Below are 27,425 nucleotides of genomic sequence, written 5' to 3' on the forward strand. Positions count from 1 at the left end.
TCGCTATTCGGGTTGGATATTTTGTCTGTCTTTTGAGCTTCTTGGGACAAGTTAACATATTCATGCATCTAAAGTGAATCTCTGTGAGAAGAGTACAATAGACTTGTATCCCAGTTCTGCTCTTATCTGGAAATGCTTGATTTGAGGGAGTAAAAATAAATCATTTGGGGGAATACCATTATCCATCACACATTCTGTGTCTATCCCAGGATGCAAGCATGCAAATAATATGTAAATCTATTTTTAATTGTGGGCAATCTTACATTGGAAGTGTTCAAACCAGTGGCCTTAGACCTTGTATAGTCTCTGCAAACCCACAATGTTACAGTTCAAAATGTTTACAAACAAGGCAATGAGGAATGTTTCTGTTACATCCCTATTATCCCATCTTCTGCCTGTATATGGTATCTAAAGTCAGTCCTGTCAACAAGGCTGGACTCCATCTGTTTCCCTCCCCTTCACATCTGATTCGTGGAGAGCTGGGCGGGATTTAAATGTAAACAGAGACTCCGGTCCTGTGCCTGTCCTCTTTGCAGGAGAACGGTGCCGAAACTGGGTCACTGAGCTGGGAATAGCTGGGTAACCAATGGCAACAGAGAACTCCACCGTTTCCTCCTTTCTTTGCTGCCAGGGGCTGTTGTTTGTTGTGGTTATGGGAATTGTTTAATGGAGTTTGTGTGTGTGAGGCATTGCAGGAAGTTGTTGACAGAAACAAAAAGGGGTTCAACATATATTTAACACTAGCTGTGCCCGGCCACGCGTTGCTGTGGCGAAGTATGGTGGTATGGGAAATAAAGTATTGAGGAATTGGTGGTAGTTAAGGTCAAGGGTAAAGGTTTTCCCCAGACATTAAGTCCAGTCGTGTCTGACTCTGGAGGTTGGTGCTCATCTCCATTTCTAAGCCGAAGAGCCGGCGTTGTCCGTAGACTCCTCCAAGGTCATGTGGGATGACTACATGGAGCGGCGTTACCTTCCCGCCGGAGCAGTACCTATTGATGCACTCACATTTGCATGTTTTCGAACTTCTGGGTTGGCAGAAGCTGGGGCTAACAGTGGGGGCTCTCTCCGCTCCCCCAATTCAAACCTGTGGCCTTTCAGTCCAGAAGATCAGCATCTCAGCGCTTTAACACGCTGCGCCATCAGGGGATATTATTTCCTAAAGGTTGTGAATATACAATATTTCTGATTGGTTTTTTTTGTTTGTTGGAGGCAAGTATGAATGCTGCAATTAGGAAAAATGATTAGGATGCAATGGCCTTGCAGCTTTAAAGCCTGGCTGTTTCCTCCCTGAGTGAATTTTTTGTTGGGAGGTGTTAGCTGGCCCTGATTGTTTCCTGTCTGGAATTCCCTTGTTTTCAGAGTGGTGTTGTTTGCGATATTTTATGTGCTTCTACTGTCTGTGGCCCTGAGAAAACAGAGGATTTTCCAGACTTTGATGATGGGAATACTTTGTTGGGAGGTGTTAGCTGGCCCTGATTGTTTCCTGTCTGGAATTCCCTTGTTTTCAGAGTGGTGTTGTTTGCGATATTTTATGTGCTTCTACTGTCTGTGGCCCTGAGAAAACAGGATTTGCCAGACTTTGATGATGGGAATACTTTGTTGGGAGGTGTTAGCTGGCCCCGATTGTTTCCTGTGTGGAATTCCCCTGTTTATTTACTGTCCTGGTTTTAGAGATTATATTGTTCTGCATTATTCTATCCCAGTAATTATTTCATATTAAAGAAGAATCTCACTTATCCAACATTCGCTTATACAATGTTCTGGATTATCCAACGCAGTCTACCTTTTCATAATCAATGTTTTTGTAGTCAGTGTTTTAAATTCATTGTGATATTTTAGTGGTAAATTTGTAAATACAGTACAGTAGAGTCTCACTTATCCAACATAAACGGGCCGGCAGAACGTTGGATAAGCGAATGTGTTGGATAATGAGGAATTAAGGATAACCCTATTAAACATCAAATTAAGTTATGATTTTACAAATTAAGCACCAAAACATCATGTTAGACAACAAATTTGTCAGAAAAAGTAGTTCAGTACACAGTAATGCTATATAGTAATTACTGTATTTATGAATTTAGCACCAAAATATCACGATATATTGAAAGCATTGACTACAAAAATGCGTTGGATAATCCAGAACGTTGGATAAGCGAGTGTTGGATAAGTGAGACTCTACTGTAAATACTACATAGCATTACTGCGCATGGAACTACTTTTTCTGTCAAATTTGTTGTATAATATGATGTTTTGGTGCTTAATTTGTATAACGATTACCTAATTTGATGTTTAATTGGCTTTTCCTGAATCCCTTCTTATTATCCAACATATTCACTTATCCTGCCGGCCTGTTTACGTTGGATAAGTGAGACTCTACTGTATATTGATAATCTTAAATTATCTGCTTAGAACTGGATTATATGAGGCCCCTTCTTCACAGCTGTATAAAATGCACACTGAAGTGGATTATATGGCAGTGTGGAGTCAAGATAATCCAGTGCTAAGCAGATAATATAAGATTATAAATGGGTTATATAGCTGTGTGGAAGGGCCTTGAGTCTACACTGCCATATAATCCAGTGCAAATTAGATAATCTGTGGAAGAAGCCTAAGTGAGGCCTAAATCTGCCTGTCCCCTAACTGAAACCTGGCTGTCCCTTGGTTGCTAGGCAACCAAGTGGGCAGAGATTAGCCCTCTAAACTGGCAGCAATTGGATAAAAAAATTATTGCTCTCCCTCTAATTAGGACTTTATTTTTCTTTTCTTTTTGTTGTATCAACCTTGAGGCGTGGATGATGGGTTGTGTTGTCAAATTTTGAGGTTGGGGGGCCTGTACTTTTGTTGTTTTGTGAATTGCCGTGATGCCAAAAGCCTTTTATATATATAGATATACACACTAGCAACAAAACCCATGTGACTACATAATCTCGCAATAGGTGTTCTCTGTCCTGACCTTTCAGTTCCTAGTGTATATAATATCCAAGAAAGGTATAAACTCACAAAGGGAGCGGTCATCATATCTATGACAAGGCCAGATATTTATTAGAGTAGGTAGAGGGATATAGGAGAGAGCTATGGTTACATGTCTGCCTAGCCTATTCTTGTCAAGATTTCTTCCTCCATTCCTTTGTTGAAATATTCCATATTGCAGTATGTTAAATCTTTGTATGCTGTCAGATGATGACATGTCAAAAGGAATGCAGGATTTATCGTTTTTGCAGCAGTCTCCATATTAGGTTGCTACAGCAGTTTCCACTGAAGATGAAATACTTGAAAAAACTGTTTATTCCATGGTTTTGCTTATGTAGAAAGGGAAGGTGTAAATATTTGCTAATTTCATTCTCTAAAGGAAGCAGAATAATCATAGCCATTTCCCCCCAATTGTCTAGTGTGGTCAATATGCTGTTGACAGCCAGATTTTCAAATGAAGGGGAGCACTCAGGAAATGGAAGTGAGCCACTCTGAACAGCCACTCTTAAAAAATGCAACTGCTTGTGTTTTAGAAATGCTTGGCTGATCAATCCAAGTTTGCACATAATATCCAAAAGCTGGCACTTCAGGCAAGTTAGCAAAACAGCACTTTTGCTTTATAATTGGAACATCGCATTAGTTGTGAAGGAGGAAGCCACATTTCCCTATAGATCAGCTGCCAGAATCTCTTCCTCCCCTCCCCTTGAGGTGTTGCAGCAAAGGTCTTCTGTCTCTGAGTTCTGTGTTAACCCCTCACAAATTAGTTGGTGAGCTTTGACAGGATCAGAGTGAAGGCTGATCCAGCTGGAAGCCATAATTAGACAGCCCTGGCCTTGCTGGCTTCTTTTTGTTCTTCAAAGGTAGCTGCTGTGCATTTCCCCCCATTTTAATCCTGCTGCAAAGCCACTATCCTGCTGATTGTAGCATCTCCAGAAGATATACTGTGTGTGTGTGTGTGTGTGTGTGTAAATGGCATCAAAACATTCTAGTAGCTGAAAGGCTTGCTTGAAAATCCCTGTGAAGGGTTTGCTGGGAAATCTTTCCCCATTTTAAAGTGCCAGAAGGAAATGATGAATCAATAGGTTTTTATGTATCCTTTCCCTGTATTTTGTTCTCATTTCTTACAAGGTAGGTCAGCCCAGACAATTAAGAATCTAAACATCTGCTTCAACGTGAGCCATTCTGTTCCTTGAGCTTCACAACCTTTATAGTCCTGTTTATATTATAACCTTCAAAAGAATGAATAATGCACATAAAGTCCTGCCATTCTTTGGAGGGACAATCCTGACAAAGATAGGCTCTGAAGTGAATCTCTTAGGCAGAATCTCTGAGCTGTGTATGCTGTTCTTCAACAGGTGCCTACTGCCTCTCTGTCTCAGATTTTGACAATGCCAAAGGACTCAATGTGAAGCACTACAAGATCCGCAAACTGGACAATGGTGGTTTCTACATCACCTCTCGCACCCAATTCAGCAGTCTTCAGCAGCTGGTAGCATATTATTCCAGTAAGTAGCCCATCAGCATAACTTGTAATAATGCAGAATTGTTTGCTGAATAAAGATGTCCTCATCAAGGTACTTGAAGCAAAAGTATGTAGTTGAAGAAATTTGAACAATGTTAACCATGAGAGTCAGAAGGCCTCATTGATCCTACACTGGACCTTGTAGGGTTCACTGCCACCCCTGTGAAAGCCTTTAGCAATGTTCCCCTACACACATGCACACACACCTACCAATATTCCCTAGAGAATCCAGAGGGTAATTTCGCTAGATTTTTAGCCCCTTGCAGACCATATTAGGCCCAGGGGGGACCTTGTTTTTATAATGGAAAATTATTTAGATGTTTGACTCCTGAATCATATAGAATCAATGTTGGAAAGGACCCAAGGACTATCTAGTTTAACCAGTTTTTCCCTGTTGGTGAAGGGGGGGGGGGACCATCTCCTGAGAAAAACATATGTATGGCAGAACCCTCTGGAGGGTTGGAGAGGAGCAAGAACATTTTTTCACTTCATGGGGCTGCTTTCCCACTCTTAATCTTAAAGCAGTGGTTCTCAACCTGTGGATCCCCAGGTGTTTTGGCCTACAACCAGCTGTGAGGATTTCCGGATGTTGAAAGCCAAAACATCTGGGGATCCACAGGTTGAGAACCATTGTCTTAGAGGAAGCAAGGGATTAAGAGTAGAACTGGATGATCTAAAAAAAGGCTACCATTCTACTGCTGTCCAGCATATTTATTGAGTCTCTATGCACTAATCCACAAAATTCAAGCAGGCTAATCTTCCAAGTGCTATCTTTGTCCATCACTTTTATGATTTTACATGGCCCTCTAAGAGCATATACAGATGAAACATGTTAGGCTTTTTATCAATAAATCATGCTTCACTGAGCATGTTGCGACATGTCTCCAGATTTTTTTTTGGTGATTTCATTGATTCTGGCTTTTGCTTTCTAACTGCCATAACATCAAAAAGCCTTTGACCTACTTATTTATAAGACCACAGGTAGAATAACAAGGCAGAATAAGGTGGGCCTTATCAGTGGTCCCTACTTCAGAAGTAAAGAACAAAAGAGGTGCACATTTTTAGAATAATATATTGGTACAGAGATTACTGTTATGGCAGAAGAGAAAGAAGTGGTCATGCAGTGAAGACCATAAAATAGTAACCTATTAAATAGGGAGGTAAAGTGAAAAAAATAAAGTTTCATGGGTGTCTCTCAAATTCTTTCTTAATCACACTGATCAGAGAGGCTGGTGGTCCTTTTTAACCTAGAAAACCTACTTAGCTGCATTTATTCAGGCAAATGCAGAGAAAAATGGCTCTTGTTATTGACTATTGAAGCTTGGCTGATTCTTGGATAACCTGTGAGCCCATATAGTTCTGGTCATATTGGTTGTATGCCATTCTTTTCCAGAACAGCAGTAAGAGATCAGTGCATTACAAATGACTACTACTAGCATTCCACATATCTGGCTTTAGGAACCAGACTTGCTGGGTTCCTTTTTAACAATTACCAAATTATCGTATTTAGTAGAAATATTAGGGCAACAAAATCTCAGTTCAAGGCCCTAGAAGGTACTCTGATATTTATGTCCATTTAAGTGTTTCGTTGATCATTTGTAATGGCTCCAGATTAATTATATTGAAATGCATACTAATAGGAATTCAACCTGCATTTAAGAAAAAGGAATGGAATAGATATTCTTAAAGTATTTTTTTCTTTCTGTCTTATGCCCACATTTCTTTTGCAGAACATGCAGATGGCTTGTGCCACCGTCTCACCAATGTCTGCCCAACCAGCAAGCCTCAGACACAAGGCCTTGCCAAGGATGCTTGGGAAATTCCCCGGGAATCCCTAAGATTAGAAGTGAAGCTTGGACAAGGCTGCTTTGGAGAAGTGTGGATGGGTAAGAATTTCTAGCAGGTCTATGAGCCATAAAGTACATGAGCCATAAAGTATTCCCTAAAATGATTGTAATTAATTTGCACCTGTATACATTTAGACATCATCACCTCCCTTAAAGGATACAAGAAGCTACATTAATTTGAAGACAGAGAATAATTGAGAAGATATGTCAAACATGTCTAATTGTTCCACCTTGGAACCAGAGAAAGTTTCAACCTAGATAACACCTGGATGAGTTGTTCACTTCTTTGGCAAGGAGGTTACAATTTTTTAAATAACTCTGGAAATGTTTATTTCCTGAGAACCGAAATGTGATGTTGATTTTCTCGTAAAGGGGTAATATTCCTTTATGACAACCAGTTTTGAAATGGGGAATTAATGTGTTTCAGACTCATGAGTAATCCTGTTAGTCTGTATGTGTCAGCAGCTGTATCCTCCATTGGCCCTTTTCCTGTTCTGTACAAATTTCAGCCATCCTCATCCTATCAATCTTGTGCAACTTGACCAATAGTTGAGGGATCATGAATTGAAGTCCAAAAACAGCTAGAGGCACCAAGCTAGAGGCGATAGCTGTTAATATGTTGTCATATCCTGCGATTCCTCCATGTGGTAAAATGGGACCAATGAGCACATATTTCTCAGTGAAAAGTGTGCCTTGCTAATCTATTTCTCTTTCTACTCCAGGGACCTGGAATGGCACCACCAGGGTAGCAATAAAGACTCTGAAACCTGGGACAATGTCTCCAGAGGCATTTCTACAGGAAGCTCAGGTCATGAAGAAACTGCGCCACGAGAAGCTGGTGCAGTTGTACGCTGTGGTTTCTGAAGAACCTATTTACATTGTGACAGAATACATGTGCAAAGGTGCGTGATATACTATAAATGCCAGAGTGGATGGACAGTTTGTGCAGATGCTCTTGTTTTCAAACTAAATGGCAACTCCAGGCAGGCTAGAAATTCAGGCAAGGAGGGAAAAATACCCACAATTACCACTTGTCTTTTTCACTTAGCTCTAGGTGGAACAGGCAGCACATTGTGCAAAGACCGATTCACACAACCAAATTAATGTGCTGCAAACGTAAGCAGAATGGATTTGTGAAGAAATTAGCAAGTGTTAAAGAGACTACATGACTCTGCCACACAGGCAACTCACAGCTCATTGCTCCTTTGCTATGCCTCTATAAAAGGAGTGTGAAGAACTGCAGTAAATCAGGATGTGAGAGGAGGTTCTAATAGATGGCTTTACAAGACTTCCACTTTTTAAACAGCTGGTTAGCTCAATTAACATTTTTTTCATTCTTTGAGTTTAAAACAGCTGCTGATCTGTGAAAGAGGATGAGAGAGAAACACCTGCATAAATTCAAGGGTTGGTATTATGTACTGATGAATGTGTGTTCAATTCTAGGAAGCCTCTTGGATTTCTTGAAGGGTGAAATGGGCAAATATCTAAGGCTGCCCCAGTTGGTGGACATGGCTGCACAGGTAATTGTTTCCTCTGAAAATCATATCCCTGCACAGAGACTACCAACATGGTAAACTCTGTTTCTATCATATACCATTTTATCTATGTGTGAAAGAGAGATGGTGAGGGAGAAGAGAGTTATTGGCAAGAGCATTAAAACACGAAGTTCTCCTTCTTGTAGTCTGGGATGTTGTAGTTTTGGGGGAAAAGATGATCTTCTTAGTGTTGTCAGAGGAGGTCTCAAATCTGCAATGGCAAATTTTTATTAACTTTTTATTGGTTGAGCAGATGCCATTGTCGATGTGAAGCCTTTATCCTATGCTTAATCTTTCATTGACTGTGTTAATCCTATGCTAGTCCCTTTTAAAATTCAGAAAAATCCAGTATTTTATAAGGACTAAAGAAAAGAACATTTTTATAGGTAACAGTAAGTCTGTTAGTGGTAGGAATGGTCCATCAGGCAGCGGGATGCTACTGGAAATGCACAGTCATTTTCATTGCTTGCCATGCATTTCCTGATTTCACATCTTGCAGTTTCCTGATCAAACTATTCCTCATCCCCATGAGTGAGTAGTCAATGAACCAAGGGTTATGACAGTAGTAGTGTTTATTTCTTTAGCCTTCATCTTTGTCTTGCCTCCTTCCATCTTGGTTATGTGTGTATCTGGGGAGAAACTGAGCAGAACTGATATGGGGGCAAGGATCTGCAGTCACACAAATGAACAGGTTCCACACAGTGAGACTGTTACTGATAGTGGAGGCTTTTACATTCAAGGGTTTCCACCTTGTGCAGAGTTGCAAAGTTTGAAAAGCACCAAAATAATTATCAAGCTTCCAACCTCTGGAGGAGGTTGAGAAGCCTTGAAGAAAGGAGCAAGACAACCCTCACACTATATTGGCTGCTACGTCAGACAGTGCCACTTCCTAGTAGTGAGTGAGTGGTATTTTATTTTTCATCTGTTTTGACTTCAGCTGGAGAAAATCCACATTTTCTTGAGTCTCCATCTCCAGTGAACTGCAGGACATTTAACCTTCCTTTTCAAATGCTCATTCAGACAGTTAAAGGGAAAACAAGCTGAATGAGCATTTAAAAATGATCCCTACCATCCACCAGCTTAACTACATCAGCCAGTGTATGGAATGGTTACAAGAATTCACCCTGGGTCAATGGATTCAATCTTGTTAGGCATTAGACTGACAGAATATAACAGTAGTTCGAGCAAATTTAGAATGTCTTTTGCTTTTGGAATGGTTCCAGATTGCATCTGGCATGGCGTACGTGGAGAGAATGAACTATGTTCACAGAGATCTCCGAGCTGCCAATATCCTTGTCGGGGAGAACCTGGTATGCAAGGTGGCTGATTTTGGACTGGCTCGCCTGATTGAGGACAACGAATATACGGCAAGGCAAGGTATAGACCACATATTCCTGTGTTATTTGGAGAAGATTTTCAGAAGCAACTAGCTAGGGCTTTGGGGAAGACATTTATGGAACAATGCAGAGAAAGATGGAAGAAGGTACTGGTGAGATTACGTACAAGGAGATCTACAGGGCTCACTGTTCAGAACTTTTCAGCATAGCTGGTGAAAGATACAGAAGTAGTTGTAGGCTTAAGTTATCATCCCTAATTTCTCCACGTTTTGTGATAAGGGAAAAAAAAGCATGCTTATCACTTTTGAATATGACATCAAACTGGACTGGGAAGGTCGTTAATATTTCAGAAGACAGAATCTGGATTCAGGATTCAAAGTGACCTTAACAGATGAGAGAGCTGTGCCAAAACTGACAAAACAAATTTTAGCTGTGATAAATGGAGAGTACTGTATCTGAGCATGTGAAATAAGATACGCAGGTGTAGGATGGATGATACCTGCCTAAACAACAGTGCATGTGAACAGGATCTAAGGTATTGTGAGACCACAAGCTTAATACAACTCAATCGTATGGTGCTGTTGGGAGGGGGAAAATTCTAAGCTACATGAAAAGAACTGCAGATCAAGGAAAGTAATAGTATACCTAAGGAAGCTGTTATGTTCATTCAGTTCTTACTGCAAGGTATGATAGGGCACAGCACACAGTTTTTGTATTCTTGAATTTTAACACAGGAAATGCATTTCAGAGGGCCTTACCGAACTAACGTAGCAACAAATGGCCTTTGGATTGGCACCAAATGGCTCGGAATCCTTTCCAATCTTACAGTTCTATAAGAATGGTAATTCTTGAATTTGTTTTTAATTGTCCTGTTTACCTTACTCAGGTGCTAAATTCCCTATTAAGTGGACTGCTCCAGAAGCTGCGCTCTATGGCCGGTTCACCATCAAGTCAGATGTATGGTCCTTTGGAATACTGCTGACTGAACTAGCCACAAAAGGCCGAGTGCCATATCCAGGTAAATGTGTTTCAGGTTTACTACTTGTTCTGTAAGGACAGGGCATATGCTTTGCATGTAGAAAACTCCAGAATCTGACACCCACACAGTCAGACAGACAGCAGATAAGAGAAATAGTGAGGTCACAGAGATCTGCTTGAGATCATAGCGAGCAACTGTGGCCAGGTAACTCTAACCTCAGTTGTTTTTATATGATGGTGTTATCAGTCAAAATACATTATGTAGCTATTCTGCCTTCATGTCTTAATAGATTTTTGTGTGTGGCTAGAAATAAGATGGAATAAGTGGTAGGAAAATATAAGACGTGTAAATAAAAGATATCTTCATCTGGATGTCCAATAGTTCTGTGAATTGTGCAATTCTTCAATGAAAGTTTTGCCTGGAAGCACTCCTGGTTTTTAGAAACATCATGTGTATGGTCCCTGGTAACTTAAAAAGCACAGCAGAAAGCTGCTACAGTCCCCTTTTGCTTTGCTGCCTCTTAGTGAGCCTTATTTGCTACATCCTAAGTGACAGCTGCATCTTATCCCTCCAGGCTTCACACAACCCCTGGGGACTCACAGGTATCCTTGCCTTGCCCTCTGTTCTACTTCTAAGTGCTGATACAGCAGTAGTAGAAGGAACTTCAAGGCAGATCCGGAAAGTAGTTTTCTCGGTTGCTGCAATGCTATGTGGAGAATTTGTTTTTTAAAGGAGGAAAAGGCTTAATGCCAGATTAAGGCATACTTAAATTGCTTCCTTGTAATCTTATCCAACTATACTGAGTTAACAAGGAATTAAGCCTAAGATGCTGTTTAGTGCTAGTGGAGCACCAGTCTCCGATACCTCTGCTGCACCAGTTGCACAAAATAATGTGATTTTGCTGAAGGACACAGGCACAGAGATGGGCAGTAGAGGATCCTAGACACCAAGCAGCTGCAGTTTGTGGGCAGGAAAAACGAACAGCCATTGCCCTCCTGGACCTCCACTGAAGGCAATAATTTCCCCAGCTATATAACTATAGCTAGATTGTGTCTGGGTCTCCCATCCCTCCCAGCACCAGGGTTATCTGGTACCATCAAGTTGCAGTTATACTAGAGAGCAGGGTTGTTACAGGAGATGGAACTGGAGATCTCCTTCTGCTATAACCACAAAAGTATATACACTGGCAAGGATAGAAGTTTATACTGGCATATGTCACCAGAAAGATTCTGGCTCAATTTATTAATGCCTGTGCATATGGTAATGGGATGATATGATAAGATAAACAGCCATGAGATATACTCCTTTTTTCAAGAGAATTGTGAAAAAAATTTTCCATGTTTGCTGGTAGCTCCAATGCTATTACTGGTATCAATAACCCATTTCATTTTCTGTACTGATAGGTATGGTGAACCGTGAAGTGCTTGATCAAGTGGAACGAGGCTACCGGATGCCCTGCCCACCTGAATGCCCAGAATCTTTGCATGATCTGATGTGCCAGTGTTGGAGGAAGGATCCTGAAGAAAGACCCACCTTTGAGTACCTTCAAGCTTTCTTGGAGGATTACTTCACATCAACAGAACCTCAGTATCAGCCAGGCGAGAACTTATAGATCTAGAAACAGAATCTATTGTCAAAGACTCAGTGCTGCTTCTACTGCATAGGTGCTCAAGGGATATACTTTGAGACATACTTGGAACATCTCTGGAGCACCTGCTGAGGTCTCTTCCTCATTCTGGTGATTTGCTCTTCCATCCAAGAATAGTTTTGGGCCCATTACAAAGCAGATGTGATGTCCTTGCCTGTTTTGGGTTAATGAAAGTCTTGATTTAGCGAAGTGTTATTGTTCTACTTCCTTAATATGAACTTGCTAGTGGTTCAGTAGACAAAATTTCAGAAAAGTCAGGTTATTCCAGAAGCAAACAGGCCAAGTGAAAACCAAGGGATGCCGTTTATGAGGGCCATCTACCTTTTAAAAAATCTGTCCTTCCTCAAAACCACTCCAGACTAGTCAGAAGGAACATGATGGACTTGCTTCTGATGGCAATGATGCGCTTTATAGTCTGCATGACTTCATAGCACTTGTGTCATCTCTGAGTGGTGATGCTATAGAATTCTGCCTTTTGGATTCAGATGGCTTTTGTCCTCCTTTATGTATAAAACCAGCACAAATTTCTCCTTTCCCTCCTGTATCAAATCCCATTGCCTGGAAGTGGACCAACTACTTCACTCCAAGAAAAAACATAGTTCACTAATATTCTGGGCACTTCATGTTTCCATGTTTCTGTGTACCTCTTTTAATCTGCCACTGAAGATGTCGCTGTCCCACTGTCCATACAGTCTTCTCCCATTTGTATGCAGTGCACTTGCAGATCCTAGCCATATAATAAGCTGAACTGGAGATACTGGTCTTGCTTGGAAACTTGCAGTGTTTGGGGTTTGGCTAGTCCTCAGCCTCTGGGGGTGAAGTGAAATATGACAAAGACTTCACGGAGGGGCTGGTTTTGTCATATGATACTTGTAGTACCCGTGGTGATTTATATATTCTCAGGACTATGTTAGGTATTGGATTGCAGGCTTGTCTTCCATTTTAGCCTTTCTGTCCAATAATGAGAGCCTATTATTCAATTTGTTAGACCTGCTGGGAAAAAAAACCACTTGGCAGATTTGCAAGCTTTTCTTTTCCCTACATGGAAAATGCTACCAGCCACTATAATGCCAGTTTCTTCCCCTAGTTAAGACTAGCATTCATGAAGCACATCGTTCCTTTCCTTTCCACATTGCTACATCTTAGCTTCATTTTTTCTGGAGCTCCTTAGTGCCTCAGAAACATAATACTGGTCAGACTTTCCAGTTGTGATGTCTTAGCTGTGTAATGTGTACCCTTAACCTAATCTCTGTAGGGAAACTGGAATGCAGTCCCTTTCCTCTCTTGCAACTTGTGATATTTGTAAAGCAGGTCAAAGGTTCCAGTAAAGCAGTATTAGGAAATGCCCATAAGGGAAGGGGGGGTTTTTCTTCTAGAGTGTTTAATCTGTTTTCCAAGCTGTGGTTGAGCCTAGGGATAGGGTTGTTCCAATGAACTTTAGATGAAAAAGTTGATTCAGTTGCCTGTTCTAGAAAGTACGCACAAGAGCAAACTACATGCAGGCTCCTTGCTTAGAATGACCCTTTAAGAAATCAAACTCCATGTTTTTGCTTCATGTTTGGTCATGACCTGAAAACTATAGTTCTTTGTTTGATACAGATCATACCAAATGTTTTGGTTTTGCCTGTTGGCTTCCACTCCCCATCATTTTAAAGCATTGGTGGTCAAAGCAGTGGAAAGCAGAAAGGAGAAGTACTTGCCTACATGTTTTAGGCAGCTGCATATACCTTTTCCTGTATTTTTTTTTAATTAAAAGCTATCTTTCCTAGTGTGAATTTTAGGAAAGTAATAATAGACATTGGAGTGCTTATTTTTTTCTCTTGCCAGTTCTTTTTCACCCCATCCCAAAACTGACTTTAACTCATAGGGAATAGATGGCATGGATGTGATTCCTTTTAAAAAAAAACAGCTGAAAAGCAAAATAATTAAATACACATGCACATGCATGTGTGTGAACGCATGCTGTGGTATCATTCCTTTGCTTAAAACTCAAAGCATGAGGGGCTATTTTGTTTTTTTAAAAAGAGAAGTGATCCACACAACTACACAAGACATTTAGTTTGGTCATTATATTCCTTCCTTATGGATGCTCAGGCTTCTGCTGGATCAGACCCTGTGCATCTCTTCTTCGGTCATTTATTTACTTCCAGGAATACTTGCAAAAGCTTTCCAGCCTTATATCTAGCCTGCTGTGTTTCAAAAGCTGTTTTAATTGCAGCAAACCATAGCTTATATATGAGATATTTGGCAATATTTGCATGGAGGACACTTCTAGACTAGTCCGTAAGGTGTTTCTTCTTTGTTATATGCCCAAACCGTCTCCTATTTGGGAATGGGTAAGGGACTGGGCAGGATGGAGACCTGCACACCAGCAACTATTCCCATCAGCTGTTGGTCTTGTTGTGACTTTGCTTCGTGAGATTCACCCAGGGGAGCCAAAATGCAGGTGTCTTGGCTGGAGCCTGCCTGTTACATTAGTCTGCAAGCCAAGGAATCCTCACCCGGAGGCTGGCTGGGCAGATGGAGGGAGACTGAGCAGCAGCACGCTAGGAAAGACCTGAGATGCACTCCAGGAACTGACAGGAGAGTTCAGGTTTTTGAGTCATGCTGTTTCCTTAACTAGGGCAAATATCTCTACACAAATAGAGTTGCGCATTTCCGATTCCTAGCCCGAGAAAATGTCTCAGAGTGACTGATAATGCAGCTTCTCTGAAGAACTTGCGAAGAGGTGTTTTTCAATTGACAAGGTCACTGCAGTATTTGAAACAGGATATTTTTTCTGGAGATATGTGGAGCATGCAGTTAATCCGTAAGTTGATCTTGCAGCTATTGTCACCCCAGCACCCCACATTTCTGATGCCTATAGTTTGATGTTCGTTTTTGTCCATCAAAATACATGTGTCCAGTATGTACAAAGCAAGTGCCACTATGCCATACCTCAAATATGCCAGCAACACCTGAATTCAGTTACTCACAATTGTTCCATCTGCTGCAACTAGATAGTGTATCTTCCATAGAATCTGGTTGCTTAATTGAAAATCATACTAAAAAGTTTTCTTATTTGCAACTTTATACCATTACTCTCCACAGGATGTTGAAAGAACTCATTTTCTTTAGGATGTGGCCTTTGATTACAGCTGAGGTTCCAAGCCTACAATCCAAGAAACCACCCATCTTCCTACACAGCAAGTGAGATAGTTTTGGAGTAAACTACAGAAAGCTAAGGAAGGGGATCATGTTATCCCTGCAATGCAATAGATAGAAAAATCTTAAGAAAGCCAGCCCAGCCATTTTTCTAATGTGGCCTGCTGCCTTCTATAAGAGCTGTATAAAAATGGAAATCTAGGCAGAATCAGTAAGCCAAGCCATATATAAACAAGTCTGCCTTTTATCTCACTGGTTACTGCCAGGGTAGTTCCAAACATTCATCTGTAGTGCATCAGTTTCATTTAATTGGGAGAATTTCTTACCAGCTGTAAAATAGTCCCTCTTTTGTACATAGCTCTTTAGTCATTTGAGTTCTTGGTGCTCGGTGGTTTGGGATGTTGACTTGTGCATGTGATTTTTACAACCATGAGAATGTTGTTGCAATTATATTTAGCTGGTGTCCATTGTATTTAGCTTATCATGTTATCTTTCATGTACAAAATCTGGATATTCCCTAATGTGCCAAAAGAAAAGGGGAAAAAACACATTGGCTTTCAGTGTCAACATGGGCCAAGACTATGATGGTGTTTCCCAGAACTTAGTTGATTTGGCAAATACCAGTAGGTATCATGTTGCCCTATTGAATCTCATATGGTGTCATCCCATATGTTCAAGATGTAAATACTTCTTGTGATCAGCTCAGTGTTAGAATAGGGAGGTGTTTTGGACCTTTCTTCTTCTTTTTTGCTCAGAAAAATCTGATAACTGTCCTTCATGCAGGGAAGATGGTGTGTGTAATTGATGGAAATACATATATGGAGCATAGAACCTATATCAGTGTTTCATTTACATCCTCCAAGACCACTGGCTTAGCAGCAAATTGTTACCACCAGAAATATATGCTGTAGGAAACCAAAATGGTCCAAAGTGATAAATCTTCATGTGCTTCCCTTTCATTCAGCCCTGCAAACATGCCTGTGTCTGGCGTGACCTGGAATGTGAGGGAGTTCCCATTTTTACACACACTTCTTCCCTAAATAATCTGGACTCATATTTTTATGACACTGAGAACCTAACGTCATCCATTTTACAGCAACTGAGCCAATCTTCAATCTTAAATCAAGGTTGCTTGTGTACCTCCAGTGCATTGCCACAAATAATTCTTAAAATCTACCAGTGGGTTAGCATAGGTTGAACAATGGGAGGACACCATAACCAATCTTTTAACTAATTGCTTTGTTATATGCCCAAATCCCTACCTTCCGCAGAACTGCTATAAAGGTCCATGTCCTTTTTCCAATATGAACATGGTATCTGTAATACATTGTGGGGTGATCTCCAAGTTAGCAGTTCTGAATATCTTTTACATTGCTCGTTCATAAGATGTTTATTTTTTCCCATGCATTGATTTTTAAAGCATTTGTTTTCCTCTGATGTCTTGAATTCCTATTCTGGTGTGATTAGAAATGCAGGGAGATCATATGGGGCCTTCTGGCCAACCTATCACAGTGAATAGAAAAGTTCTTATTGGGTGTGATGGAGACTGTGCCTTCTCAACCCCCCAAACCTTTAGTTTCGTTTCTGTTTGCCACCCTGAACATTACCTTCTTCCTACAGTTGCTTCTGGGACCTAAATGATTTTCTTCATTGAGCCATTTCTTAGGATTCTGATTTGACATCTACCCAATTCCACCTAGTACCTTCCTTTATTAAAGCAAGGTTTGTTGAAACGCCATGGTCAATTGCCTATGAGTTTGATATTTTATGTCTGGTTAAATTGCTCCTTCCAGCTATGTTCAGTTAAGGATTTCCACACTCTCTAATTTTAAATGAAATGATAAACGTGACTGGGCTATACCACCAAGTGAGGACTCCTCATTACAAGAAAAAAACTAAAACTCTCCACCTGAAAAAGATGACAGTAAGGAGCATTTTCTTATGAGTTCCCACTTGCATTCCCCCTGGGTTTGGTCCAATGCAGGTTTACCACCTCAGTCAGAGGAGCCTGGCCAAAACGTCTGTATTCTCTTGAATCTGTGACTGAGCCATTTCGCCACCATGTAATATTGCTGTATTTTTTAAAAGCACTCTTTATTTGTGAGCAGGACTTGCATTTGCATATTCATGTTACAGTTACATGTGTTCAGGGTTTTTTGTACAAGCTGGAACAGTTGTTTTAAAAGGGGAGACTTCTCTCCACTGAGATGCCACTTTTGTTATTATTGCTGTTTAATTAAATATGGAGAGAAGCCCCTTTTGCAAAAGGGGAAGAGGGTACTGCTGTTTTGTGCCAATGATTCTTGTATAACTTATATGATTTATTTTTAAATGTCTGCTACCAAGGAGGACCAGCTTCTTGGCAAATACAAAATGGAACATATACCAAGCTGCGGGGAAAGCTTCACTGTTGAAGCGAAAACCAGGGTGTGTGTATGTCTCTGTACATATATGTGTATAGATATTAATGTATAAAGATTCCTCTTTTTTCCAAGTATGTACATTTTTTAAACAAAAATCAAGACAAATAGGTCTGTTTTAAATCTCTTGGTTTTGGTATAGCAATAATGATGATGGATACTAATTTAAACAAACAGTGTACTTTAAGTCTTAATTTTCTTTTGCCAATGGGAAGGTTTTGAAAGAAAAAATGGATCAAATTTTCTTTTTATGAACTTCCCGACTCTTTTTCATGCATGATGTAGAAACTTCGCTAAAGATGAAAGATGCTTGTTCAGTAAAATGCAGGCAGTCTCAAGGTAGCTGCACCACCCTTTGCAAGAAGTAACAAAGTGAAGAAGGAAGCATTAAAAGCGCTTCCTGTGTTAATGTTTATCGTCCTTCTTTATATTCACTTCATTTTTTGTAAAGTTTGCAATGGAGAAATCTCTTGCAGTGAGGCTCTTGCATTGCTTCAATGACATTGAAACAAGTCTGTACATTGATGTCTTCTGCTATTATTCTTTTTTATAGACACAAAAACATATGTGCGCGTGAGCACACACACACACTCTTTGTATAATCTACAGATATCTATGCAGAGAATGTGATGACCTTTCTCTTTTTCCCTTGCCTTTTTAGTGTCTGAATACTTAATTCTTCTTTTTGGAAAATAAAATGTTTTGAAAAATGACAGTTCCTAAATGAATGAAGGTGAAGGCCCTCTTTCAATTCAGTGTGTGCCTCTTCCTCTTTTTAAAAACAGTTTTATGTAATGTCTGTAGATGTCACAATGTCTGTGCGTGGAAAGACATCCAGAGAGAGAAATGAGCTGACATACCTAACATAACAAATACCACGTTAGTCCATTAATCCCATGTTCTTATTGTGTGCTGTCAAGTCAGTTCTGACTTACAGTGACTCTAAAGCAAAAATCTATCATGGAGTTTTCTCGGAAGAGTATTTTTGGAGGAGGTTTGTCTTTGTCTCGCTGTAATGCTGAGAGTGAGTGACTTGCCCAGTGTCAGCCACAGGGGTTTCCATGGCTGAGTGGGGATTCAAACCTTGTTCTCCAGTGTCCTAGTCCAACACTCAAACCACTACACCACACTGGCTCTCATTAACAACATAATTGGGGGTAAATTCCCTATCAATGTCCTAGGCCACATTTGATGTGTTTTTAATACCCAGAAGCAAGTATATGTATGGCCATGCCAACAAACTGAGGATTGTTACAAACCATTAAATGCACTAAGGTACTAAGTATATAGGGGGAGACACTGATAATTTTATTTCAAGAAAGGGCAATAAGTTGACCTGTGCTGATATAACCAGAGTGCAGAGAATGAACTGAGATGGGGGCCACTGTAGATGACTATAAAATATATGTATAGAGAGTTCTCTAGCCTCCCTAGGCAGGGGCAACTGTACTGCTGAAAACATTACATTTTAAGTGGACTTCTGCTTAAATGCCCAATGAACAGAAATGTGAATTGTGATGGCATAAAGCAGACTCCTTGTGGTGGTGGTTTCAAGTTGTAGCTGACTTATGGTGAGTCTAAGGGGTTTTCTGGTGCTGAGAGTGTGGCTCACCCAAGATCACCCAGTTGATTTCCATGACTGACAGATTTACAATATCATTAAGACAGCAACAGGATGCCAGCTATTACTTCTGGTAGCTGCTTCAGTGTGCTGTGGATGTTCACCATTATATGTTCAGTTTGTCTTGTAAGAAGACTAGGTCAAGGGACAGGTATAGTAGTTGGTATTGTATGTTGGCAGGGGAAAAAGAAGGTGGAAATAACATGCATGGCAGAATAGGATTGTTTTTAAAAACGGGGAAAACAGAAGTCTTGCACAAAAGTTTAGCAGGAATTTTAGTTGGTTCTTCATTTTCTACAGTAAAAATTGAGCAGCATTATTTATTTATTTATTTATTTATTTACAGTATTTATATTCTGCCCTTCTCACCCTGAAGGGGACTCAGGGCGGATTACAATGAACACATATATGGCGAACATTCAATGCCAACAGACAAACAACATATATAGACAGACACAGAGGCATTTAACTTTTTTTTCCCAGCTTCACGATTCCGGCCACAGGGGGAGCTGTTGCTTCACTGTCCAGTAGTGGCTGTACTTCCTCATTCCATTCCTCTGTTTTGCTGGCAGTTTTATGATGTTGTAAATTAGTTAAATTAGCCTCCCGCATAAAGCGTACCTAAATTTCCCTAATTGACAGATGCAACTGTCTTTCGGGGCTGCATAGGTCAACAGCAAGCCGGGCTATTTAATGGTTGGGGGCTTAACCCGACCCAGGCTTCGAACTCATGACCTCTTGGTCAATAGTGATTTATTGCAGCTGGTTACTGGCCAGCTGCGCCACAGCCCGGCCCATTCAAACCATCAAAGGCTGCAATCATGCATATTAATGCATTTCCATAGTCATTATGCTTTAACAAAACAGTGAAATTTTTTCACTAGGCTGTATTTGCAAGTTATCATTGTAAAAACAGAAAATATATACAACCATAATATTCTTAACAATTCTTTTCCAAAAGTTCTTCCCCACAGCCAGAGTTTGAGGATTCCAATGTTTTAGTTTTTCATCAGGATGTGTAATCCCAGAGGCTCTCTCTACTTCAACTCCCCTTTCTCCAAGTCCCTTTGCATCCTTTAAAAATGGCAAAGCAAAGGCATGGGACTATTCTCTCCCAGCCAGGGGCATCATTGGTATTAGTATCACCCAAGCCAGTAATTTATCTCCATGGACCTCCTCTCCTACCAGACCACAATATTATAACTAAAATTCCAGAAAAGTTGACAAAATCAACAACTATTAAAACAACACTGGCAAGTAAAACAATAGCATGTGCTTGTGGTCTGTGCAAAAGAAGCCACTTACAATTATTCAAAACATTGTAGTGGGGTAATAATAATAGCCATGACCAGAGCACATGCACGTTAGAAGTTTCAAAAACTAAATCACCATAAATTTAGTCTTGGTGGTCTTATCAATACTTGCAAACTGGGCATATAAAAAAAATTGTGGATATATCTATAGAGATGTTTCTATTAAAGACAATACACTTCTCCTGAAATGCAACATAATTTTTTTACAGACAGTAATTTGGATATCATCCCCTTTGATGGTGTCACCTGGAGTGGTTTGTGCCCCTTACACTCCACTAGTGATGCCACTGCACCCAGTTATTCAACCAAAGCCAATTCCTAAGATTTCTTGACAGCTTATGATTTCCTGGCCCCTGCTTTAATATAATGGATGCTGGATGTTATCTTAGCAGACAACAGAAATCTTTTATCTTGTCTTTCCCTATACCTGTTAAATATGACTGCAGCACCAGATGTTGTGTGGCTGGATTGAATTTTTCTCCTGCAGCCATGAGGGATTATTCTCCCTCATGGCTGTGGGGAGAACAATTTAAACCTTGTGGGTGTGATTTGCTTTATCTGACAGCTTTTAGAACACAGTCTTTGGCAGTCTTCTATAACCCCAAGAGACCAAAACCTGAGACTTTGATTCCCTTGACACAGAGATACTCTAAGCTGAATAGGTTTCACCTTTATAAATGTGAAGGTTCTTACCTAATTGTACTACACAACTCTAGTGTGTCTTCTCTGTTTGCTTACTGCCACCTGGTGCCAAAATTGTCTCTTGAAAAATTTAATTTAGCAGATACCTGCCTGCCTTCAGTTTCAAACAGCATAAAGGTGCTATGATAGAAGCTGAAACTTGGTGAATTCTCCTTGCTTCAGTTCTACAAGCTAGAAAATATTCAGCCTCATACATGAACAGCTCCCAAATTGTGATTATGACTATGATTACTTACTCACCTCTTCACAGGGATCAAGACAGAAAACAACAACATATTAAAATACAACATATACAATAAATGTAAAACATATAATCAAATTAAAACATCAATTTGAAAGAACCTACATACTCAATACGTATTAAAACAACTAGTACATAATTTAAATTCATAATTTAAAATTTATCTGGATAAGCCTGTGGAAAATGAGAAGTCTTTATTGCTGTTTTAAATTCAGGCAGTATACTCATCTGTCAGAGCTCTTCCGGCAGATCATTCCACAATCTAGGGGTGGCTGCAGAAAAGGATATCTGGATTACCATTGCTAGCCTAGTTTTCGTTGATTGGAATGAGCGTCCCTAGAGGACCTGTGTCTACCGGGAAGATTATATGAAAGGAGGTGATCCCATAAATAACCTGAACCCAGACCATGTAGGGCTTTAGAGGTAATAACCAACACTTTGCATTTTGCCTGGACACTAATTGGCAGATGGAGTGATTTTAATATATCTATATTAACTTGAGTCTACTGCGCCAACAAATCTAATGTGCACCTCAATTTTCAAAACCCTGAAACCAAAAAAAGTATTTGCTGCCAAATTTAATGTGCAGCGGCACAAAGTGCACTCTAATTTGGCGAAAAAGATGCACATTCTACGTGCTTAGAATTCTTTCTTTAAAAACAAAAGTGTTAGAACACCAAAATTTCTAGCAATTGAAAGGAAACCCTTGGGGTGTATTTATTCTGTAGAATGAATCCATTTTCACTGCCCTAGCTCAATGCTATGGAATCCTGGGTACTGTAGTTTTACAATGTTTTGAGCCTTCTCTGCCAAAGGATGCAGATGCCTCGCCAAACTACAAATCCGAGGGTTAAATTAGAGATGGCATCTCTCAAATAGGAGCTCTAGGTGCAGCTCCTGAAGCAGCTTCCCCTTTTGCTTTGCCTCAGCACTAAGATTACCATATAACATGAATCTAATGTGCACCCTCATTTTGATGAGGTAATTTAGCCAAAAACGGTGAGCCTTAGATTCGAGTAAATAGGGTAAGTGTAATATGTTCACTACTAAATGTACCAGTGACTATATTTTGAACTAATTGGAGTTTCCAAACAGGGTATGGGCATAGCCCAACGTACAACAAATTGCAGGTGTCGTTTTGAGGTTACCAATGCATGCACTCTGATACTGCTTTGTAGTGAAGGGTGGAGTTCATCATCTCTGATGTCACACACACATCCTGTCCATGACAAGTCGACAAGGCTAGCTCATTCCTACATTTTGAATCTTTTAACTGGCAGGTTGAAGACCTGTAAATGGGTTGCATCCAATTTATTATGATGGATTACACAAAACGCATGATACTTGTTTTGCTTTATCTGGATGTTGTTGTTTTAAAAAGTAAATAACACACAAACAGAACAAGTTAAACATATGCATCAAGAAATGACTAAATGACAAAATGGTGAGAACAAGTTGTTAAAAAAATTGTATATATGAAGTAATTTCAGCAAAAGTATGTCAGCTAAAGTTTCCATTTTAAGAATATATAAAGAAAACTGCTGCATCCGACCAAAGAATTGTTTAATCCAGCATATATTATGGGGCTCTTCACCTGAATTGCCAAATAAAATCACTACAATCAGCTCTCAACATTTGTTGGGATTAGGGGCACAGAGCTTCTTTGAAAGTGGGAAAATCCCAATTTTAAAAATACTTTTTAAAATATATGAGAGAATACCTCTCTAAGAATCTCTAGATCTTTCAGCATAATTGTATGGTCAACTTCTGCCATAGGTGGACAACAAAACCTGGAGGGTCTAGAGCAGTAGTTCTCAACCTGTGGGTCCTCGGGTGTTTTGGTCTACAACTCCCAGAAATCCTAGCCAGTTTATCAGCTGTTAGGATTTCAGGGAGTTGAAGGCCAAAATATCTGGGGATCCACAGGGTGAGAACCACTGATCTAGAGATTCCTCAAGAGCATTTTAAACCATTCAATGAACAATCAAAATCTACAAAAGTCAAACCTAGGAATGTGGAGGGCCAACTGTACAATGGGTTTGAACTCTTCAGCCTCACCTGCATGTTGCTACATTTTTCATTTTGAGATCCAACCCCACTCCTAAAACAGGTCATCAGCATTTTCCACTGGGCTGCCTCAGAAGACTTCAAGCCTGGCTGCATTTTCCCTTCCGCCAGCAAACATTAGCAAAAGAAAAATTGCAGCTAAACCAGAGTATGATGCTTGAACTGAGTCAGGATTTCCCATTTTTCATGGTCTAGATTGGCAATTGGCCCATGTGTTAAAAAGGGTTAGAGGGCAGCCGCAGAGGTGTGCCTCCAGTGGGATTTTTATATTTTAAGCATGGAATTCTCAAGTGATCAATCATTGTGGAATATGCTTGACCTGCAATTTCATAAATGGCAGGTTCTGAATTACAGATTTTGTACAGTAGCAGTCTTACAAGTGTTCAATAAATAAGGAATAATATTAGGTTGCTGCTAGATAACAAGCATCTGAAATATATGCACTCTAAATTTAAATTACCTTTTCAATCAGTCTACATGATTGTTGTGCACAGAAGATAGTTTTTCAGAGCTGCAGAGATGGTACTGTAAATTTACTACTACCATACAGCCATCCTTCTGTATCCATATATTCAACTAATTATGGCTCTAAAATATTCAAGGGGAAAATATCCCAAAAGCAAACGTTGATTTTGCCATGTGCCAAGTGTTATGCTGATATAGGTATACTTTGTTGTAGCCTCCTCCCATGTCATAGGCACTGACACTCATTTGAATTGTTTGCCATTTAAAAAAGGAATTATTGTGTGTTCCTGCATGACAGGGGGTTGGACTGGATGGCATTTGCGATCCTTTTCAACTCTATAATTCCGTGATTCTATGAGTATCATTTTAATACATCATCATCTAGAACAGGACTTGAACACCCATAGATTTTAGTATCCACCATGGATCCTAGAACCAAAACCCAGCAAATACACAGACTCACTGTATTACTTTTACAGGATTTTATTTATGTTCCTTCAAACGATACCACAGAAAACCCAAAATTAATTCCCAGAAATGGGTCTCACATACTGCTGCATATTGTATAGTTGTTGGTTTTTTAGAGTTATGTGTGTGGGGGGGGGGGGGAGTGTGTAACACAGTGGGAACACAACCTCATGTCTGAATACATCTTAGGAAACTACACAAGACTATAGTATACTCCCAGCATTCCAGAACACTTTTTTTCTGGTCCTAGGAGTGAAGTAGACTTTATTATAGAAATGTTCTTAGGAATTTCTGCTTGAGTCAATTTCATAAGTCCATTGGAATTGCATGTGCCTTGAGAAGTTTCCTTCCGTTTCATTTGTAGTTAAAAGGTAGTCAGTCCTGTTGTTCACCTCCAGCATAATTATTCATGCAAAGTCTCCCTTCTTGAAAGCCAGGGACCTGGAAGTACCTGCACCTACTCACTTTCAGTCATTGATTTCCTGACTTCGACTTGCTTGGCTCCTGACTCTTATTCCTCTGATCAAGGCAGACTGGTAAAGGAGTCACACTCATCCTCTAAATGTTTGATGCTTTGTACTACACACCCATCTTTAAAGCAGCTTACAAAATGAATGGGAATCGCTCTCCGCAGCAATAGCTTCCCTGCAAATCTCTGTAACAAGGACTGATTGCTTAATTGGTACATCAATTTCTACTTGGGGAAAAGGTAAAAGAGGATTTCTGCCAGCAACTATTTCCTTGAAATGTAGAAAAACACTAGAGACAGCATAATGCAAAAAACAAAAACAAAACTAGGACATAGTATTTAGCACAACTATAGAAGGAGATGCCATATGGATGAAGTGTTCCCCAAGGTTTCTTGTGTACAATTAGCAATAAATCTGCATATATATTTTTTCAGTCCAAGGAAACAGTTCTAAAATGCCCCTCTTTCCACCCCTACACTGCCCAGACCCCTTTTCCTTCAGCTCCTTGCCACCCAAACCCGTATTATTATTATTACAAAGGCTGGATAGCCATCCGTGTCCAAAAATTTGCCTATGCCTGATATATATACATTATATATAATATAATATATAATATATAAACATTTCTAATGTCTCCAGGAGAAACTTTTCCTTCAAAAAAAGGCTCCATGGCTGAAAAGGTTTGAGAACCTCTGATGTAGTTGGCTACAAGACAGCCCCCTGGTGGGAGTAGGGTGTTGTTGGACTAGCTGACTAATCGGTCTGGTCGACTGGGAACACATCCATTGACTGTGTATTCAGTGTGTTTGTATTAATGCCTTATCATTTGTATTTTGTGTTTTCATTTTTTTTGTTTTTGGCTCTGTGTTGTTTGTTTTTGATTCAATGTATTCAGGACCTGCGGTGGCAATACAAGTCATACAAGGCAGTGGGAGTTATGGTGATGGCAGGGTCACATGCCCTTGTAGAGGAAGAAGAGAAAGGTGTTTAATACCTGTCTCACCTTCCAATCAGCCTGCCAGCCTGGGGAACTTGGAGAATGACCCACAAAACTTCACCTTGCTCTTAAGTAAATGCAGGTGAGTGAAAAATAAGAGGGCTAGCATCTATGATCTCCTCAAAGATGAGGGAGCTGACTTGGCATGCTTCACTGAAACTTGGCTGGGAAATTATAGTGGCCCAACCTGGGCTCAGGTCCTCCCAGCCAAGTAAAGCATTACTGAGGTGATAGAAAGTGGGTGGGGTAGTTGTGGTCTATAAAGACCATCTTAACCTGACCAGATGACCTATTAAGGAGCTGAATCACATTGAGTGTGTCTACCCGAGTCTGAAAACCAGGGATAGACTGGGGATTCTGTTAGTCTACCGTCCACTCTGCTGCCTAAGAGTCCCTGAGCTCATGGAACTGGTCTCGGAGATGTTGTTGGGGTCACCAAGACTTTTGTTTCTGGGTATCTTAAACATACCATTGGAGATGAGTTTTTCAGGTGCAGCTTGGGAGTTCATGGTATCCATGACAAACATGGGCCTATCCTAATTGGTTTCTGGACAGACACATTCAACAGATCATACCCTTGATACGATTTTCAGCTTGGATTTGTGGGAGAAGTGATCAATACCTCCAAGTTGTCAAGGAAAGATCATTTTCTGGTCAGAGCTAGTATCACAGGTACAACCCACCTCTGCAAAGATGGAGGGCCTATTAAAATGTTACACCCCCCCCCCCCAAAGGCTAATGGATCCTCTCAGATGCTAGGTCTTGGAGGGCATCACTGACAATCCTGTTTCATTCCTGGTCAATAAATGGAATCAGAATCAGAATCTAACCAGGGCTATTGACACAATTACTCCCAAACATCCTTTCTGAACTCTGAGAAATCAGGCTCCCCGGTATACAGAGATCCTCAGGGACATGAAACAGGAAAGATGACTAGGCCACAAATGGCTGAAAACTTGACTTTTATGTGCCAAAACACAGTATAAAGGGCATCTCTGCTCCCATAAGGTGGTAATACGTGCAGCAAATAGAGCTTTTTTATCTGCATGCACTGCATCTGCAGATTCACATCCAGCTGAGCTGTTCAGAGTGGTGAGAGCATAACTCAGGTACCCTTTCCTCTGAACCCATTATTATAACCTTGGTAGCTCGGTAGTGATGCTTTAGAGCCGGCTTAGATGCTGTCACTGGAGCAGAAGCAAACAACAAAGTGTCTAGCAACTCTGCAAGTTGGACTGCATGGAATAAGTTTCCATTGGAGAGTATTGATATGGGAAAGCTGCTGGGGCAAGTAAGGAAGACAAGCTGCGTTTTTGATCCCTGCCCCTCTTGGCTGATCATTCGGGGAGGAAACAGAATTCAATCTCAAATACAACAGATTATTAACACATCTCTCAGGGAGGGAAATTTTCCATCCTGTTTAAAAGAATCAGTGCTGAAAAAGCATTCCCTGAATCGTCTGGACCTTAATAATTACAGACCAGTCTCTAACTTTCCTTTTTTGGGCAAAGTAATTGAGAAGAAAGTTGCCTTCCAACTTCAAGCAGTCTTGGGTGACACATACTTCCTTGATCTATTTCAAACCAACTTCAGAGCAGGATACAGAGTTCAGACTGCTATGGTTGCCTTAATGTCTTAATCTGACAAGGGGTGTGTGTCTCTGTTGGTGCTTCTAAACC

General features: G+C 40.3%; 1 protein-coding gene across 7 annotated transcripts in view; it reads left to right on the plus strand.

Moving 5' to 3' along the window:
• Positions 1–18,115, plus strand: part of src (SRC proto-oncogene, non-receptor tyrosine kinase) — a 116,001-nt gene extending 97,886 nt beyond the window's left edge. For all 7 annotated transcript variants that reach the window (XM_062978869.1, XM_062978867.1, XM_062978871.1 and 4 more), the window contains 7 exons: positions 4,326–4,475; positions 6,223–6,378; positions 7,062–7,241; positions 7,783–7,859; positions 9,098–9,251; positions 10,098–10,229; positions 11,594–18,115. In XM_062978869.1, coding sequence (XP_062834939.1) covers positions 4,326–4,475; positions 6,223–6,378; positions 7,062–7,241; positions 7,783–7,859; positions 9,098–9,251; positions 10,098–10,229; positions 11,594–11,802 — 1,058 coding nt within the window. In that variant the 3' untranslated portion in view covers positions 11,803–18,115. The remainder of the gene's footprint in view (positions 1–4,325; positions 4,476–6,222; positions 6,379–7,061; positions 7,242–7,782; positions 7,860–9,097; positions 9,252–10,097; positions 10,230–11,593) is intronic.
• The last annotated feature ends 9,310 nt before the right edge of the window (positions 18,116–27,425 follow it).

The sequence above is a fragment of the Anolis carolinensis genome, chromosome 4, assembly GCF_035594765.1.
Source record: "Anolis carolinensis isolate JA03-04 chromosome 4, rAnoCar3.1.pri, whole genome shotgun sequence".
Lineage (NCBI taxonomy): Eukaryota > Metazoa > Chordata > Lepidosauria > Squamata > Dactyloidae > Anolis > Anolis carolinensis.